We start from the raw sequence: 18,033 nt of genomic DNA, 5'->3' as shown, positions 1-18,033 counted from the left end.
TACCTCTCCCTCCCCAGCCCCCCTTTCGCCCACTATCTCGGGCTCGCCCGCATGACAGTACAAGGTACTATAGCATATGGCACACTCGCCGTTTACTCTATCACAATCATCAGCACAATGTTGCCCGTTTATCGAATTTTCTAACAGGCAGTCTTTGGCCCCTACTAGCGGGACGATTTGAAATTCGTCTCCTAGCATCATGTCTGGCCCAACTCTGGATGTCTCTCATTGGTCACAATCCCCTCCGTACGACTTCCAATGACGTCCGCAGATTGACCACGGTACGTTTCATCATGACTGTGACAACCTTGACAATTCTGACTCTTTAGACGGCATACTTCTGCATGGGGATATGGTATCTCTATGGCTGGACACCGAATCGATATCGACATCCATCAATCTGGCCAGGGATGCACGAACAGCTCAACATGGTCTTGAGTAGTCTGATCTTTGCCGGGAGTGTGGTGTGGGGTCTGGTGAAACTCATCGAGGACGCTTGGGCCATTGGAGGACTAGGAGGCGGAGATCGGAACATGAGAGAACGACGGGGTCGGTAAAGCTACAGTCCGTATATCCTCCTGTATGTTCTCCTCTTTCATCGCTTAGCGGCCATCAAATCGGTGCAGGGCGTGACGCATGTCAAGGGGGTGGACCATCACGGGCGTCAAGATCCGGGGTGGACAGACAAAGGACGTGAATGATGACACACCGGCTGATCTCAAAGGATCTGTTCATGTGTGACGTGCAGTATAATTACCGAGGATGACAGTCGGGCGGACCTACTAATCCATATGGACAATTGATCCTCCTTTCTAATCCAAGTTGACATGATACACAGATCACTTCATCTCCGCTCTGTATACAAATATGGCAATATCACTCACTGCACCCTGCTTTTTTCCATACTCTCTCACATTTTCACTCTTTCACAACTCGCAATTCTTCAGGCAATAGAGATCCCAAACATTACTCAAAATGAATTCTTCCACAACAAACACATCTCATACTGGCAGAGTTGGCATAACTGAAAACACTCAGAAAGCCTTGCCGGGGATTGTGGACAGCTGTCTTGGTCGGGAATATGAAAAGCACGTCACTGATTGCTCACATTCCTGCTCTGCCTCTAGCGTCAATCTCGCACTTGCCGTTCTCGGTCACAACACGATGAAGTACGATCGGGGACGATACACAGACGTGTTAGCCTTGGCCCGGACGCTGTATGACTTGAATGGTAGTCGAATAACGGAGAGGGATCGTTCGAGGCTGCTTGTGCCCTTTGAAGACATGGGTACCACACCCGCCGTCGTAAGAGACACGGGACGCTCGTCGTCAAGGTTGAAGAGATCGAGTCGCGGAGTAGCAGGGACGGATATTGATCAGAGGAAAAGTGACATGATCACGGTGAACTATGGGATCTTGCATGCCAGAGCGGACGGATCCCAAATTCCCTGGAACTTGTGAGTTCGGTTTTTTTCTTTCATTCTACGAAGTCCCATATCACCTGCCGTACTCTGTTCTTGCCAGCGGGAGGTGGTGGAAGTGGACAGCGTCAGGGCTCTGGTCAGTAAGAGGAGGTTTGGCTGATGGACAGGATGGTCAATCAGCTTGTTTACACAGCTCGCTGGGCATACGAAAAACAGGAAGCTCCAACAAAGACTAGGGAGGACATCCTTAAGATGTCCAAAGAGCTCAAGACTTCCCTGTGGGTGTAATTAATCTCTCTCCCCACTGTCCATGTATCTCCCTCCGCTTTAATCACTTTGTTGAAGACTTGTGTCTCAATCTGTACATGATTTCCCTTCTCTTTCAGTACCACAACCTGAACTCCGAGCTGACATGCACAGAGCTCGATGGGAAATGGGATCTGGTCAAGCTCCTGTACAGCATCTCGTTCTGGCATACACGATGACTTACGGTGTTGGTGATGAATTCCGCATGACACTACATCAGAAATTCCCCATTGTGGATGATGAAACACAGGTGTTTTTGGCCGCCCCTAGACCAATCTCCGAAATTTACGATTACGTTTTTGATACTGCAGTTGATGCCCTGGAAGAAATTCAAGAGGCAGAGGATGAAGTTCCAGTACAAGCTCAATACATATTGCCATCATATTCAGAACAACCACAACAACCATATGCTATCATGACCACGGAAAACTACCAGGTTACCTCATATGAAAATCGGAGACCTGATGAAGATGAGACGATGACATGGGAGACACCGAGTGGAAACGTCCACAACTCTCAAGGAACTTACCCGGAGACAGGAGGATACGCTCAAGGAAGCATGCCCCAGCCATACTCTTGGGTGCACAACGAAGGGTATACTGTACCTCCGACACCTACCGTGCCGACTGGGCAGATTCCGTCTATGACGTCAGTTCGAACTGATGAGGTTTGGAAAGCGCTTCTCGCAGAATCGAAGGCTACTCGATCATAGCGTGCGAGGTAGAGTCCAACGAGTGCAGGGATGAGCGCAAATTGGAGGATCATACTTGGTGAGGGGCTGGATGCAGGTAGGCCTCTATCTATCCTTCTCATCCGGTGAGAATGCATCAATATCGTCATTACCAAGTACTGATTTATAATCATCAAGTTAGGTCTCACACTTCGAATTCGAAGTCAGCCAAGAATGTGTTTAGGAATGTGTTTTGGAATGAAACGCTCACTTTGCGGTCACGGCAAGAAATGAGGTGGTATCATGACATCGTGAATGCTAAGCAGGCAGTTTTGGGGTTGAGTCAAAGATATGCTGATGTAACATTTTTTGACTCAGTGTTCTGGTGCCGAATGATCATCCAGAACTGGGTGAGCGCTGAAGAAATGTACTGACGTAGCCAGCCATACTCTGTAAGGAACAAGGACGTATGAGACGTGTGAAAGAAGGGAAAAGGCGCTACCAAGTCCCCCCGGGGGGGGAGATCATGGACGGGGTGATGCGCCTTGAGTGGAGTAAGCGCGGTATCGACTTCTTACACTTGAAGCTGACACGCAGGTTTATGTAAGGGAATGAGATTGTTTCATACTTCCTAAATTTTGGTCTGTCCGCCTTGGAAACCTCGTCTTTTCGCTCGTTTCCTTTACCCAGATCCCTTGGAACACTCTCTTGTCAGTTTTTTTCACTACCGTTCCTCAACCAGGAATAGTCAATCAACACATACATATAATCTACACCAGTTCAGAATCAAAATGATGGATCCTCCCACAAGCACTTTGAATTACACTGGTAGGTCTGGCAGGTCTCCAAGGACTTTGACGACTGTGAGGATCTCAAAACTCCTGTAAATCCAGAAGACTTACAAATGGTTAATGATTGCTTGACCTACAATACCAATGCCAGCATTAAACTCGCGCTCAAGGTGCTCAGTGCTAACACGGTCTATACTGATGCCGTGCGTCATGACATGGTTGTTTGCTGATGATTAGAAGATAATACAGGGGGGGGGGGGGGGGGAAGAGTATGCATCCATTCTACATGTCCTTATACTTATCACATTCCACTCACACGCAGCAAACCAGAGACAGTCAAACAGAGTTCAGAGGATGAGTTGAACGCAGGAATATTCAACCGAAGGGGTAATCTTCTAGTGACGGTTCGGCCGTCCTGGGCCAATCCTATCGGTTAACAAGATCTCCATGGTGAATGAAGAGTTACTGGTGAATGATGGAGAGAGCAAGACTCCCTCTCCCTCCGTGTACGCTATGCCCAAACCGTATCACCCTCAGAGATGACTCACACCTACAACACTTGTTCAGTCAACCCTCAATCCTGATGCAACTCTGACCAGGATGCTGAAAGGAAGTTATCTTCCCTTTTTCCTTCAAGTCGAAACACACTGACGTCGATGTTGTTGAAGGGCGTGACATACGATATGAAAACGTTTCAGGTGCCCAAGATTGATGACTTGAAGAAAGGAACAAGAGGGGATGAATCACAAACACACCAAATGATTTCAAAGGATTAATGTGTGACACATGATCAACTATGGCGCAATCATCGAGCGGACTCAATATCTCACACAGACTTCTAATCTTCCCTCCCTTCACTGCCCATTTCAACACAACACGCCATTCATCCTCTTCGACGTGCATACAAATATGACAAGATGTTTTCGATTTCCGCCAACATCTTCTCTTTTTACTTCACCCACTTTGCACAAATATTCAGAACCACAGAAAGCAAAACAGAATTTCAAAATGGAACATTCCTCTGGATCAGTGGCTAGTATTGCTAAGGTCGGCACAACAGACCGCACCGGGAAAGCCCTACCAGGAATAGTAAATAAACGCCTCAGTCGTGGATATGCAGCAAACGTCACTGAATGCGCCCAATATTGCGCCAACGCCAGTGTCAATCTTGCACTTTCAGTACTCGCATACAACACGTCCAACTCCAATGTGAATCGATATCCGGCCGTGTTGGCTTTGACCCATACCCTATATGACTTGAAGGGTACGGAAATAACGGAGAGGGATCGGTCAGAGTTGCTAGAGCCATTTCAAGACATGGGCACAACAAAAGCCGGAACAAGGGGCAATGCGCGTTCGGCAAGGTCGAGAAGGTCAAGTCACAGAGTATCACAGAGTGCTTCAATTGCTGAAGACAAAAGGCAAAATGACATGATACAGGTCAATTATCAAATCTTGCACGCAAGAGCCGATGGGACCACCATCCCCTGGAATTTGTGAGTCAAACCTGTTATTCTATGGGCATTTTCACGTCTCTTGTCATACTTTCATACAATCACAACAGCTTGGAAATCCAGCAATTGGAACAAAAGTACAAAGATGAGACTTGACTGACTGACAGGATGGTCAATCAACTGACCAATACTGCTCTTTGGGCATATCAGAATTCTGATCTACCGTCGATGAGTCATGAAGATATGCATACAGCTTGTGATGAGCTCAAATCTTGCTTGTGAGTATTGTAAAGATCCTTATCTTCTAATATAGTGACCTATACACCACCTTCCATGCTCACTACGATTTTTGATTTTGTGCATCATGCTGCATTCATGTATTGCACATACACCCACAGCATGAACATGAAGTTGATATATACAGGACTTTATGGGAATGTGGAAAAGGTCAAGCACCAACTCAACATCTTAAATTGGCTTACACAATGACCTATGATTATGGTGATCAACTGAGAATGTCTCTACATGGAACCTTCCCAATTGTTGATGATGAGCATCAGATACCGACGTTCCTCCCTAAAGAGATTTCAGCAATATACGAATATGTCTTCGGTACAGTCAATACCTTGGAAAGTGTTGTGGATGAAGAGGATGAAGAGAGTGAAGGTGATCAAGAGAATGAAGCGGATGTGTGGGATGGGGGTCAAGTACAGGCTCACCCCCTAACACTAAACCCAGAGCATCCAATGCAACCTTATGCGATCATGACCATTGAAGACTACAAAATTGATCAATACGATCAGCAGGGCCCGGACCGCATGCCCGTGACATGGGAGGGTCCCAACGAGCAAACTTATCAGCTTGACAGGAATTATGGGCAAGGTGGAGAAGGTTCAGAAGGGAGCGGATCCATGTCGTTCTCTTCAGATGAGGGAGATGGGTATATTTTTCCTCCAACAACTATGGCGACGACCTAAAAAACTCAGTCTGGAACGCCAATAACAAAAGATAAAGTCTGGGAGATGCTTCTTGAGGAATCAAGGGTTAGTCAATTAGCTGAACAAAGGCGTCAGACAGCTACAGAGATGAGTGGAACGGAGGATTATGCTTGGTGCGGGACTGAATACATGTCATATTATAATATGTCACGTCCATTGGCTCTTGTAGGTGCTCCTTCTTGCTGAGAAAAGAGAGAAAATAATGCTGATGATCCGACAGCAACTCATTGTACCCTTTCTAACCCCAAACCACATCCTCATCGCTTGGTCTCTCATGAATGCATCTCGTTTTGTCTTTGGTACTGAGTTCTAATCAAACGTCCACACACCAATTCACGTTCTAAAGCCATACAAACGGTGTTAGGCTGATACGTGTACTAATTGGTATAGCAGTATTTAGTGTATGTACACACTTGCCAATGTTGTCCAATGTGTCATACAGTATATATGCTATCTCAATGTGAGTTCTCCTATTCGCCACACATGAGGCCCATCCTGTCGTCAAATCAACAAACAAACGACAATATCTGAACAGCAATGTGTCATGAACATGACTGCCAGGTCGGTATTAGGAGATCAGGGTCCACGGAGTTATGGTTGGAGAGTCCCTGAGTGTAGTCAGCAGATACATTATTCGAAGCTATCCGTTATCTCTTCGAAGAATGTATCTTCCCCTCTGTCTGAACTACATAGATCGTCTAAGCACTAGTAAGTAGCAAGGCCTTGTCTCCCGAGAACCTAGAGCCGTCTTGACACAATGTATGAGTTTGAAAGTCGTTTACTGAGTCATCAAACCCATTTTTCTCAGCCGTGGGACCGTTCGAGGTGTGAACGCGGTTCTGAAGAGATGGTCGATGCACTGACGTAGCGTCGCTACACAACAACAAAGGAACCGATACGTACGAGACGTGTGAAAGAAAGAAGATGTCGCTAACAAGTCCGATCATGAGGAAGGCGGAGGAGTTGTTTGAAAGATCATAACCGGGGTGTTGGGCGTAAAGCGGAGTATTCACCTGCAACACTTGAAGCAGACACATAGATTAATCAAAGGAATCGAGATTAGATGATGTTCTCAAGATATCTGCCCGTCTCCATTATAAAACTCATCTTTTGACCCGCTTTCTTCACCTCAGACCCCCCACTCACTATTTTTCCTATTACTTTTCTATAAACACATACAGAGACATCAACATACATAATAAACACTAGTTCAAGATCAAAACAATGAATCCTTCCACTGCAAGACACATTGTCAAGTCTGGTAGATCTCCTAGGACTTCAAGATCTCAACAGACCTCAAACCGGTCTGTGATTCCCAATGAGGTCACTGATTGCTTCACCTACAATGCCAATGCCAGTGTCGAACTTGCCCTCAGGATTCTAAGTTTGAACACGGTCTATACTGATCCCGTGCGTCATGACATGGTAATAGAACTAAGTAGAGAGTTCAAAGAGAGACAAGGTAAACCTATGAACCCAACCGATACTTCAAGGTTGGTTGAGCCGTTTCAAGATATGGGTTTAACGGCTCCTAGCCTCAGTCAGACTGAGGGTGGCGGTAGAGCTTCAAGAAGATCAAGTCGTAAGATTACAACCCTGACAACAAATACGGTCGATCATGTTCAAGAAGAAATGATCAAGTCTAATTATTCTGTTTTACATGCTAGAGCTGATGGAGCTGATATACCTTGGAATGTGTGAGTCAAACTCTCTGCCCATCTTTACTCTGTCTTATCGTCATCCACACAAAGGGTCATGATGGTATTTCTGAATAATGAGGACTTTATGGGAAGAGATGAACAACTTACAAGTAGGATGGTGAAGCAACTTACCAGCACGGCAAGATGGACAGATCGAAGAAATGAAGCCGATGTCAGTACGATAAATGCGACTAGACTCAATTCTCAAAACCTCACTGCTTGTCTGTCAGTATATTCTTACTCTCCATTCTTCTGTCCCTATTTCTATCATCCCTTTCATGACTTCACTCTCAAGTAGTGAGCGTCTTTTGTATACACGTGTGAACAGATCTCAATGAGGAAGGTGATGCTGACATCAACAGAAGTGAGTGGGAATCCGGAAAGGGTGAAAAACGTAGACAACATCTAACTCTGGCCCGAGAGATGACTTTTGGTCTTGGTGCTAAACTTCGTGAAAACCTCTATAAAACCTACGAATACACTGGATGGAATTCCGAATATACAATTGTGACTACAGTCCCGCCACTGAAAGAAGAATTGGAGGCTTTCAAATACGTACCCTTTTTACAACGTTTCGAGGACCTCAATGACACAGAAGCCGCGTCGGATGTCGACCAAGAAGAGGAACGTGAAGTTGAATCAATGGTTCTTGAACCTGCACGATCCACATTTGTGCCCTCCAAGGGACAGTCACATTTTCAACAGGACATTGATAATATCTACGGACACACACAATATAATCAGCAGGAAGATGCAGAGATGTCCATACCAATTGGAGAAGCAAGGGGATACAGCCACATGTCTCCCGAGAACTATACTTCTGTAACATCAGGCTTCACAGGGAGCGCCAATATGGGGATCTTGTCCGATAATGAGGGAGGGGATAACTCATTATACTCCTCAACGCAGCAAAGTCAACCAGGTCCATCCTCAGGGGGAGTTCTGCAATTCAACTCTCCACCTATGGATACGGCCAGAAGGGTTTGGTTGGATATATTAGCCAAATCAGAGCAAACCCGGCTAGAGGAACAAGCACGACATTAGACAGAAGCAGATTCATGTCAGAGGGGCGGAATATACTTGATGACTTGGGTCCGCCTTCTTACTTCAGCAGGGGTAAGTGAGGCGATCAGACAATAGTAGCTGTGAATGATCAGGATTCAAACAACTCAGAGGTACAATCGTGGGTCATTGTTGTTTTCGCTTATAATTAGATGATAATACAGAGGGGAAAAAGAGCATGCATCATTTCTACATGTCTCTATACTTATCACATTCCACTCACTCGCATTAAACCAGAGACAATCGAATAAAGTTCAGAGGATAAGTTGAACGGAGAAATATTTGACGGAAGGGGTAATTCTAACGGCGGTTCGGCCGTCCTGGCCCAATTCTATCGGCTAACACTCCCCCACGGGACAATGCACGACTCTGCAGTAGTCCCGGACGATTTATTGATGGTGACGGCGAGGTTTGTGATGATGTAAAAGGTAGTAATGATGAAATGTTGAGAGTTATGTGTGTGGTAGTAGTGGTAGGTGAAATCGTGAAATGAATTTTGGTGGGGCCCCGCACTGTGGGGCTCCGGTCTGACACGTGGTTACCACTTACTACTAACAACTCACTCTTCTCTATCTTTCCTTTTACTTCATCACTTTTACCTCCAATTAACGGTATGTCCACCTTTCGTCTTTCTCCACTTTTATCACTCATTTCTGACTCTCTGAACTTCCTTCTATCCTGTCTACTTCTTAAAACTTCAGGTTTAATAGTAGAATTCCAAGAATCGATGAATTTCCTTCGTGGTTCTGGCTGACGATATCTCATAGAATCGCCACTCGCCGGAAAACTTTTCTTTTTCTTTTTATTATCTTGAATATCAACATGTCCCGACTTGGGTTTCTTCTTGTTGGGCTGTGGCGAGAGTCGGAGAGAAAGGGTACGTTGTTTATTGAATCTGTCGTTTTCTAGACTGACTTTATGAATTTTCTCCGAAAATGACATTCTATCTCCGAACATTGATGGCGACCATCTCCTATTCCCGGTGTCTTTTGGAGTATTTGTCCCGGGGTGGACAAGGGGTGTCGTCCCCATTGTTCGATTTGATCCATGAAATGGTGGCGTGGGAAGGGGACGTGAGGGACGTCCTTGACTATGAAATGAGGGGTCGCAATTTGGAGATGGGAAATATTTAGTTTTCTCTCTCTTCTCACTATGTAGTTGTCCTCCCCTTCTCTTCTGTCCCTTCTCTTTCATCTCTCTAACGATTCTAAGTTCTACCGGTGGCTTCTGACCTATCTTAGAATTACTCACATTCTTAGGTACACCTGAAAATTTTACATTTTGGCTCACGAGAACTTTCCCTTCAGTGGTATCTTCGGTGGGTTTCTCTGAAGTTCCTTCTACCCACACTTCTCTCTCTGGTACCACTTCTCTCCCTGGTACTACTTCTCTCTCTGGTACAACTTCTCTCTCTGGTACCATTGCGTGTGCGTACCACCTGATAGATCTCCTAGATCCTCGAAATCAGAGTAATCGTAATCGATGATTTCATCATCATCTAATGTCACGTATACTGAACCAATGTTTTTCTTCTTTGGTGGTTCTACCTGTATCACTGACATATTCACCGAATGTACTGGTCCACCTAAAGCCTTCATGAGTACATCTGCTCTCTGGGAGACAGTGCTGACATATTCTAGTTCAATAATTTTATTACTGACTAGATCTCGAAGAGCATGATGTCGAATATCAATATGTTTTGTCCTCTGGTGAGTACCAGGTCTTCTCGCTAGTGATATCGATCCTTGATTATCGCAATTTAAGACAGTAGGATTTAGCTGATCGTAGCCTATCTCCCTCAGTAGTCCTCTCAACCACTGAGCCTCCTTCGCTGCTTCAGCCATCGCAATGTACTCTGCTTCGACTGTCGACGACGATACTGTAGCTTGTCTTTTTGAACTCCATGTTATCGGTGAGTCGTTCATCATAAAGATCCAGCCAGTAGTTGATCGTCGTGTGTCTTTACATCCTGCCCAATTGGCATCAACCCATCCTGCTAGATCGCTAGCCTCGCCACCGAGACGAATACCATGTAACCGAGTGGATCGAAGGTAGGTAATCACCATTATCCCTTCTTCCCACACTTTCTTCGTCGGTTTGGTAAGGTACCTAGCGAGGTATGAGGCTGCATATGATATGTTGGGTCGTGTACATGTGGCTAACCACTGTAGTCATCCTATTAAGTCTTGAAATGTGTCACGGGCGGGGTCTTATCCCCAAAGGGTAAGCAAGGTGACTGAGATGGGGCTGTAACCCAATACTTGTCTCGGGCTCGTAGAGCTTGAGGAGTATACAGAGGGTGACAAGGGACTGAGAGTACTGAGGGAACTGAGAGAACTGCAAGATGTCAGGCTGGATCTGACTGGACTGACAAGTTGAGAATGAGATTCAACAAGAGATTCATAGGTGGGGAACAACCTGTTTGGAGGGGGTTTATATCCACAGCAAAACAGGCTGAACTGCAAAACTACAACAATAAGCTACGGAAGAACTGCTAAACATATTTGCAATTCTCTTCAAGAGAATTGGCAATCCTGACATGTGAAACTAAGAACAATAGGCAAAGGACCCAGGGGTCCAGGGGTAACTGTTACAGGTTCATGTGTGCGACAAGGAACAATAGACAGAGGACACAGGAGTCCAGGGGTAAGTGTGTCAAGCATGTGAACACACAGGGGAACAATAGATTAAGGGCACAGGGGTTCAGGGGTAGGTGTTTCATGTGTGGGAGTGTAAGAGATGACAATAGGGATTGTTGATGGAGATCAAGAACAATAAACCTAAGCCAAAGGGGGTCAGGGGAAGTGTTCCAGATGTGTTTCAAGTGTGGGAACATGAGAAAAGACTATCTTAGGTGGCAAGTAGGTGATGTATGACAAAATGGTTGAATATCACTCTCCACTTCCGACATCGAAGGATTTTTCGCAGTAAGGGGTAAAGGCGTTTTTCGATCTCGATGTAAGTCGTTTTCTGGAAACTTCTGAACTATCTTGTCATGAATGACGCCATCACGTGTTCCTTGTTGCGCAAAACAAGTTCAACCTCCACTTTCGTGTTTTAATATTTCACCTCTGCTCTCATGCCTATCAGGCATAAACTCCAAGTATCATTCTAGTATGTCGGTGCTTAGCTCCCATGCCTGCAAGGCATAAGTCCCCAGTAATTCTCTAGTCTCTAGTTCCTCTGTTCTAATGCCTGCTAAGGCATAATATCTCAGTCTCTTGTTCTCGCAGCACTTCTATGTTCTGCATAGTCCTTCATAGTTCCTCATCGACCAACTTCGACAAAGTCAAGCGACTTCCGGCGCATCCCGTAGGATGTCATAGGAGGACGTAGGTAAACGCAGATATGGCATCGTAGGATATCAGTGGTTATCGGTGGGATGCAAGGCAATGCATGCAGGACAGTGCAGGACGGTTCAGAGCGCTCGTATTCCGCAGGTCTGCACGAGCCTCTTGGAAAAGGTTGATTTGTCTATATAAACCCTATCTTGTACTTTGTAGTCTTCTTTAGTTCTTGATCAAAAGTCATTTCCATTGCCACCCTTTTGGAGTCCAGTCCAGTCCAGTTCCCTCCAACCTTGTAAGACAAGCCAGAGACATTCCTTGGGTCACAGTCCCATTCCTTGTTGGACTCAGTCTTGTTATCTTAAGTATATTCCTTGTCACTCCTAGTCCTTGTCCCCTTGTCCTTTGTCCTCTGTCCCAGGGTGGGCAGTATCCTTGACATATCTTATCGATATACGCTGGTTGGTTTAACCATATCGTTTTTTCTTCTCTGTTTCTTGTTACCTTCATACCTAGAATGGTACTTATCTCCCCCAGGTCGGTTATTATCCACCTTTTCCCTAGCCCATCGAAAATTTCTTTTGCTTCTTCTTTCGATTTCATGGCTAATACTAGATCATCGACATAGGCTAGCAGTATTGCTGCTCCCTTTCCTTTGATTTTTCCTTCTGGTCTATAGTAAAGACCCCAATCTGACTCGATTCTTGAAAAACCTAGGTCAGATAATCCTTCCCCAAGTTCTATCCACCATGTTCTACCCGATTGCTTTAAACCGTAAAGAGACTTTATTAACTTCAAGGTATTACATCCAGGTTTCGGTTTTATCCCCTTGGGATACTTCATGTAAATTTCGACGTCGAGTTTACCGTTCAAATACGCCCCTTCGACATCGGCCTGACGAATTTCGAGAACATCTGTGGCCGCTATAGTCAAGAGTATTTGCAACGACCCCGATCTACCTACAGGTGCGAATGTTTCTTCGTAGTCGACACCTGGTATCTGTGAGAAGCCTTGGGCTACTAGTTGTGACTTGTACTTTAGTAGGTTTCCCTCAGAATCTGTCTTCACTTTGAATATCCACTTACATCCAATGGCTTTACGACCCGGTGGACGTACCGTCTCCACCCATGTATCCTTAGATTCTATGTTGGATATCTCTTTCTCCATGGATTCTAGCCACTTCTCACCATCTGGGCCGTTTACTGCTTCTTCAGGAGAGACAGGATCAATGAGAGAAGTGTCGCTTTCAATACCTGCGATAGAGGCGAGTGCGCCTAACCTATTAGGCTCACGGCCAAATTCTAGGAACGAGTCTGTTAGGCCCGCAAAACGGTGGGGGGGGGGTCGAATAATTCGTCCATGACGTGTTGTCACGATCCCCTCGTCCCCATCATTTCTTCCTTCCTCATCATTTCTCTCATTTTCAACGATATTGTTCTCATAGACCCAATTTCCTCCCCAGATGCCCTGTCCACATCGTCTTTCAGTAGGTTGTGGACCTGTACTAGGTAAGTTGTTTCTATCAACATCATTTCCTTGTTCATTATCGTTATTTTCCTGTTCGCCACTTTCTGAGCAGTCGTCAGGGAAGATTTCTTCGTTGACAACGGGGTCTAGGTCTACTTCGATGGCGTTGAGACGGGTTTGGATGACATCTGGCGACTCTCTAGTAGTCACCATTCGTCCTGTCAAGCGACGAACGTCTCGTGAGTGTTCGATTCGTCCCGATCCGTCCATTCTAACGATCCAACCGCTCACACCCTCATCCTGACCTAGTATAATGGCTGACGAACCCCTAGGTATTGTGAAGTTCGACTTCAGCCTTATCTCCCTTGGTATCTGAACACAACATCGTTCACCAAATCTCCACACACTATCAAGATTGGTCTCTCTTCCTGTGAGTGATGTCCAACCTGATTTACCACTGACACCAATCGATGTTTTCATAATTATAATGGCAGCGTATCTGACAGCATAGGACCAATATTTTTTCGGTAGTCCTGAGTCAAACAACATCGTTGATACCATCCCCTTCAAGGGACATATCATCCTTTCCGCCACTCCATTTAATTCTGGTGTGTATCTTGGTGTGATGTAGTGGTTGATCCTCGCTGATAGGTAGAATTCCCTCATATCGAGACTATCGAATTCACCTCCCCCATCAGACCTAATCACCCTCACCCTTTCACCAAGCTGTTTCTCCAATTTGGATATACACTGTCGAACGATATCAGACGCTTCGTTCTTCGTCGTTATTGGTATAGCAAATACATTTCGACTCGCCCTTTCCACACCAACAAAGAAATATCATTCACCTTTTATCGCCGGACCGAATGGGCCAGTAATATCGACATCCATTCCTACTCCTTCACCATCTCCTTTTAACATTGGTGCTTCTTTATTCTTCGGTAGACGTGTTATTTTGGCCTGCATACAGGCTGGACATTTATCAGTCGTAAAGGGATCATTCTTGTAAGTGTCCCAATCTTTCTTCAATAGTCCTTGTCTACCTAGATTCTTTAGTTTATCTACATTCTTTAGTTTATCTACACCTATATGTCCGAGTCGCTGATGCTCAGACTCAAGGGGTGAAGTCGCCTTCGGTGTCGATATTACGATCATTGCGGCAGACATCGCTCTGCCGAATCGTACCGACCACAGTGAGTCATGTTTTCTCAAACCTAGTTTTTCTTTACCTTTCCCTATCCATCCACCACCGCTGCTTAGATTTGCCTTCCATCCCCATGAGAGTAACTTCAAAGGGAGAGAAGACTTATCTTTGCTGTGGGGACGTGATGTACATCTTTCAGTACCATCTTTTGTCCTGAATCTAGTTCGAGATTAATGTCACCTGTTTCCCAAGCCGTCATTGACTTGCCAGATGCTAGTCCGAACACTCTCGGTTCTACTAGTCTTCTAATATTGGTCATTATCGATCTATGAGGAGTTATGTGGTGAGTAGCACCACTATCCACTACCCAGGTGGGGATTACACGAGTGTGGCTCACGTCATTAGACTCTGTAGCTAATCCCACCCACTCATTATCCTCAACCCACGGGTTTTCAATTTCTTCGGGCCATACAATGTTACTCGTGTACCCTTCGTCATCATCGAACCATGATTCTGTCGACATGGCCATCCCGGCCCACGCCTCATGTTCACCATCCAATGACGAATACATCAAGGAGGCTTTGGAGTTATCCTTGGACTGGTTCTCATCCTTCGAGACTGTATGTCCTTTCTGATTATTCTTATTATTCCTCCATTTCTTTTTACCTCCATCCTTTCCATCTGCGTTTTCTTTCCTGTTTGTATCCTCTCTTTTAGGTTTACGACAGTACTTCGCTAGATGTCCTACAGTGTCACAGTTATAACACTTCCTAGTTTCTTTCCTGGGCTGACCATCAGAGATATTATCTCGGTTCACCCTCATTCCTTTATCCCTTTCGGCGAACATCGTGAATCCCTTTCTATTGGTCCTACCAACAGGGCGCGCTTTACGTCTCGCCGTTTCTGCGTTAAAGACCGACAATACCTTGTCCCAGGTCCTGTCCTTTTCGGGTACAGACATTAGTTCTACGTGGATGTTCCTGTATGGTGGTGCTAGGATGGTATTGAGGAATAGACCTGCTCGATCCTGTGAGTCAAAGTTCCCCTACCAACTTTGCCTCAGCCATCGTCTTCGAGAAATCCTCTACATGCTTAGCCATCTCTTCGGCCGTCGCATCCTCCCTCAAGTCATACAGTCGGGTCCAAAAAGTCATGCGTCCGCTTTTCATAGTAATTTGGCAGGTGAATCGTGGTAGTCAACTTTGATGTGCTTTACCGCACTCAGCTTAGGATATGCATGGCTAAAGTCATAAGACACTTTGTACATCTATCCAATCCATATCTGTCGAGCTACTTTTGAGCTGGATGTGTGACTGAAAATGACTTGTGACCATCATTTAAAAAAGAAGCACTTTTGACCAATTTGGCCAAAAACCGTGATTTTTGACCAAACTGGATGATCTTCTAGGTGATTCCCAGACAAACTTCTACAATGATAATGCTTAGCTACTTGCATATTCTGGTAGAGGAGGATCCTGCAGATATCTTGGTAGGATTTGACCCCCATGCATGCAGACATGTTGAAGATATGTGAACCACAATCTCCCACACCAATTTTCCCAGCCAAATTACTAGGAAGAGCCGGCGCATGACTTTTTGGACCCGACTGTAGCTAAACAATGCTTGACGGACGTTTCTCTGATTCTCGTTTGTGGCTGTTACGTGCATTTTCAAGCAGTAATCCCACATTTCTTTAGCTGACATCTTCTCAGATAAATCAAGCATTACAGCTTCCGTCACTGTTCCCTTGATCATCCCCTGCGCTTTATTCTCCCTCGCTTGCCACTTTTCCCACTCCTTCAACTCTTCTCCAGTAATCCTTCTACCAACCACTTGCCCTTCGACGGGCGTGGTACTGATCCCGCCCTCTCAGTTGCCGGCCTAACCCCTTCGCAACCAGGTTCGGTATCATTACCTGAGACGACATTCCATACGTCGCCTATCTGTAGATACACCTCGATCGCCTTCCTCCACAAAGCATACGTTGATGGATCGTAGAACGAAATCTTAGTCGACACAGAGGTCATTATGAGAGGAGTAGAAGTAGGAACTTGCCTTTATTGAACACAGAGGTATGTGAACTTCCGACTGTTAATCTGTTTTCGCTTATAATTAGATGATAATACAGAGGGGAAAAAGAGCATGCATCATTTCTACATGTCTCTATACTTATCACATTCCACTCACTCGCATTAAACCAGAGACAATCGAATAAAGTTCAGAGGATAAGTTGAACGGAGAAATATTCGACGGAAGGGGTAATTATATAACGGCGGTTCGGCCGTCCTGGGCCGATCCTATCGGCTAACAGGTAGTAAACACGGTCCTTCACGAACCTCCTTTCTAGATCCGACTGGAACGGGTTACCATGGAGACATCTCACGACTCGGGCATCCGGATATCGATAGGTTGGTTCCCCCGCGGATAGATCCTTTCGATCCTCTCGATAAGCGGAGTTGAATACCTCCCTGCATCTACCATAAAGACAGGATCTGTCGAGATATCCTCGCCACTCGTTCCACCTTATCGGTTTCTAATCATCTGATTTATCCTTTGACGTTCTTCCAATAGCATGCCAACCACCACACCACCCAGGAGAAGCAACAGAAAACCCAAACCGGTCACGCGCTATGATGGCTTATTCACAGGAAGCAGGTCAGAAGGTTCAAGAATCGTTGCCGAGGTATCAGACAAAACATGTTCGCTCGTACTAGCGTTCCTCTCGTTTGAAGCCAGGAAAAGTGGAGAAGAACCTACTTTCATTGACCTTGTAGACAAGGTCTGGAAGGCTTTTGAAGCCGGAAGCAATACAAACCGCCTTCAATCTCGTCTCGAGTCTGTTCAAGAGCTTGTAGCCCACTGGAAAGGGAGATGGTCTCAATCACGAGGGGGAGATCCCTTGGGTGATGCTATCAATACAGTCCTGGATAACAGGGCTCGAGGGATCAAATTGACAGGTCTAGAGTAAGTTTTTCTAACCATAAACGTGACATGACTCGAACTGATATCATCTAGAGCGGCTAACTTTCATTATGAAGTACTCCACTATCTGAGTGGTCCAGAATTGACTCAAGATGATACTGATGACTTGAACACTCTCATGTCTGCCTGGTAGGCTGATTGTTATTGAGTAAAAATCCAGCTGAGAGCTAGTGAGAACGTTGGACAGAGAGGGTCAGATGGACAATCCGACGCTGATGGATACATTTTTGAGCTACTCACCGGTCCGTTGGGTAAAAAACTTCAGAAAATTATATGGGACATCGTCGAGGCTGGGTCAAAAAATACTGGTGCTTCATTAACAAGTATGGACAATCAGGCACAGAGAATTGGTCTGACTATTAAAGACATAACTCTAGCGTACACCTCCGGTGTTGAACTGGAAAGTCCAGGTCTCCCAGACTGCAATCCCAAAATCACAAGCATAAGTCTTGAGGATCTACGTCACAGGATGATATGGGCACAGAGCGGTGAGAGGAAAGATGAATGAGGTTAGAACATCATACGGCAGAGTGAGCCAGTGATGATGCAGCCCATGTAGAGTCTTGTTGCATCATCCTGGACCAAGAATGCAATATCATCACCTGCTCCAATCACCTACTACGTCTCAATTGTACTCACCACTTCAATTCCTGTCATGGAATCGAGCATTCATCGAGGATCTACAGTTTGTCTCCTTCCTCCTTCTTGGATGAGGATCCACACTCATTGTCAGAATCACAACTACATG

At 45.5% G+C, this 18,033-nt stretch overlaps 5 protein-coding genes across 5 annotated transcripts in view; 4 read left to right on the top strand and 1 right to left on the bottom strand.

Annotated features, from left to right (window-relative positions):
* Positions 1–762, top strand: part of TREMEDRAFT_55941 (uncharacterized protein) — a 1,986-nt gene extending 1,224 nt beyond the window's left edge. The window contains exons 2-4 of the mRNA XM_007000999.1: positions 154–281; positions 330–580; positions 725–762. Of these exons, the coding sequence (XP_007001061.1) occupies positions 154–281; positions 330–557 (356 nt within the window). The 3' untranslated portion in view covers positions 558–580; positions 725–762. The remainder of the gene's footprint in view (positions 1–153; positions 282–329; positions 581–724) is intronic.
* Positions 763–4,199: 3,437 nt separating this feature from the next.
* Positions 4,200–6,255, top strand: TREMEDRAFT_58644 (uncharacterized protein; the record flags this gene model as incomplete). Its single annotated transcript, XM_007001287.1, has 5 exons — positions 4,200–4,687; positions 4,813–4,923; positions 5,070–5,585; positions 5,712–5,808; positions 6,205–6,255. The coding sequence occupies 5 exons, from the start codon at positions 4,200–4,202 to the stop codon at positions 6,253–6,255; spliced, it is 1,263 nt and encodes a 420-aa protein (XP_007001349.1).
* Positions 6,256–6,867: 612 nt separating this feature from the next.
* TREMEDRAFT_58643 (uncharacterized protein) lies at positions 6,868–8,387 on the top strand (the record flags this gene model as incomplete). Its single annotated transcript, XM_007001286.1, has 3 exons — positions 6,868–7,340; positions 7,458–7,568; positions 7,706–8,387. The coding sequence occupies 3 exons, from the start codon at positions 6,868–6,870 to the stop codon at positions 8,385–8,387; spliced, it is 1,266 nt and encodes a 421-aa protein (XP_007001348.1).
* A 1,400-nt stretch (positions 8,388–9,787) lies between these two features.
* On the bottom strand, positions 9,788–10,576 carry TREMEDRAFT_26072 (uncharacterized protein; the record flags this gene model as incomplete). Its single annotated transcript, XM_007000646.1, has 2 exons — positions 9,788–10,401; positions 10,435–10,576. Coding segments are annotated over 2 exons (756 nt in total), but the record flags the coding sequence as incomplete, so codon positions are not given.
* Positions 10,577–16,875: 6,299 nt separating this feature from the next.
* TREMEDRAFT_58640 (uncharacterized protein) lies at positions 16,876–17,793 on the top strand (the record flags this gene model as incomplete). Its single annotated transcript, XM_007001285.1, has 2 exons — positions 16,876–17,267; positions 17,457–17,793. The coding sequence occupies 2 exons, from the start codon at positions 16,876–16,878 to the stop codon at positions 17,791–17,793; spliced, it is 729 nt and encodes a 242-aa protein (XP_007001347.1).
* Between the last annotated feature and the right edge of the window lie 240 nt (positions 17,794–18,033).

The sequence above is a fragment of the Tremella mesenterica genome, assembly GCF_000271645.1.
Source record: "Tremella mesenterica DSM 1558 unplaced genomic scaffold TREMEscaffold_1, whole genome shotgun sequence".
In the NCBI taxonomy this organism is placed as follows: Eukaryota; Fungi; Basidiomycota; class Tremellomycetes; order Tremellales; family Tremellaceae; genus Tremella; species Tremella mesenterica.
This window is presented reverse-complemented; position numbering and strand designations above follow the sequence as displayed.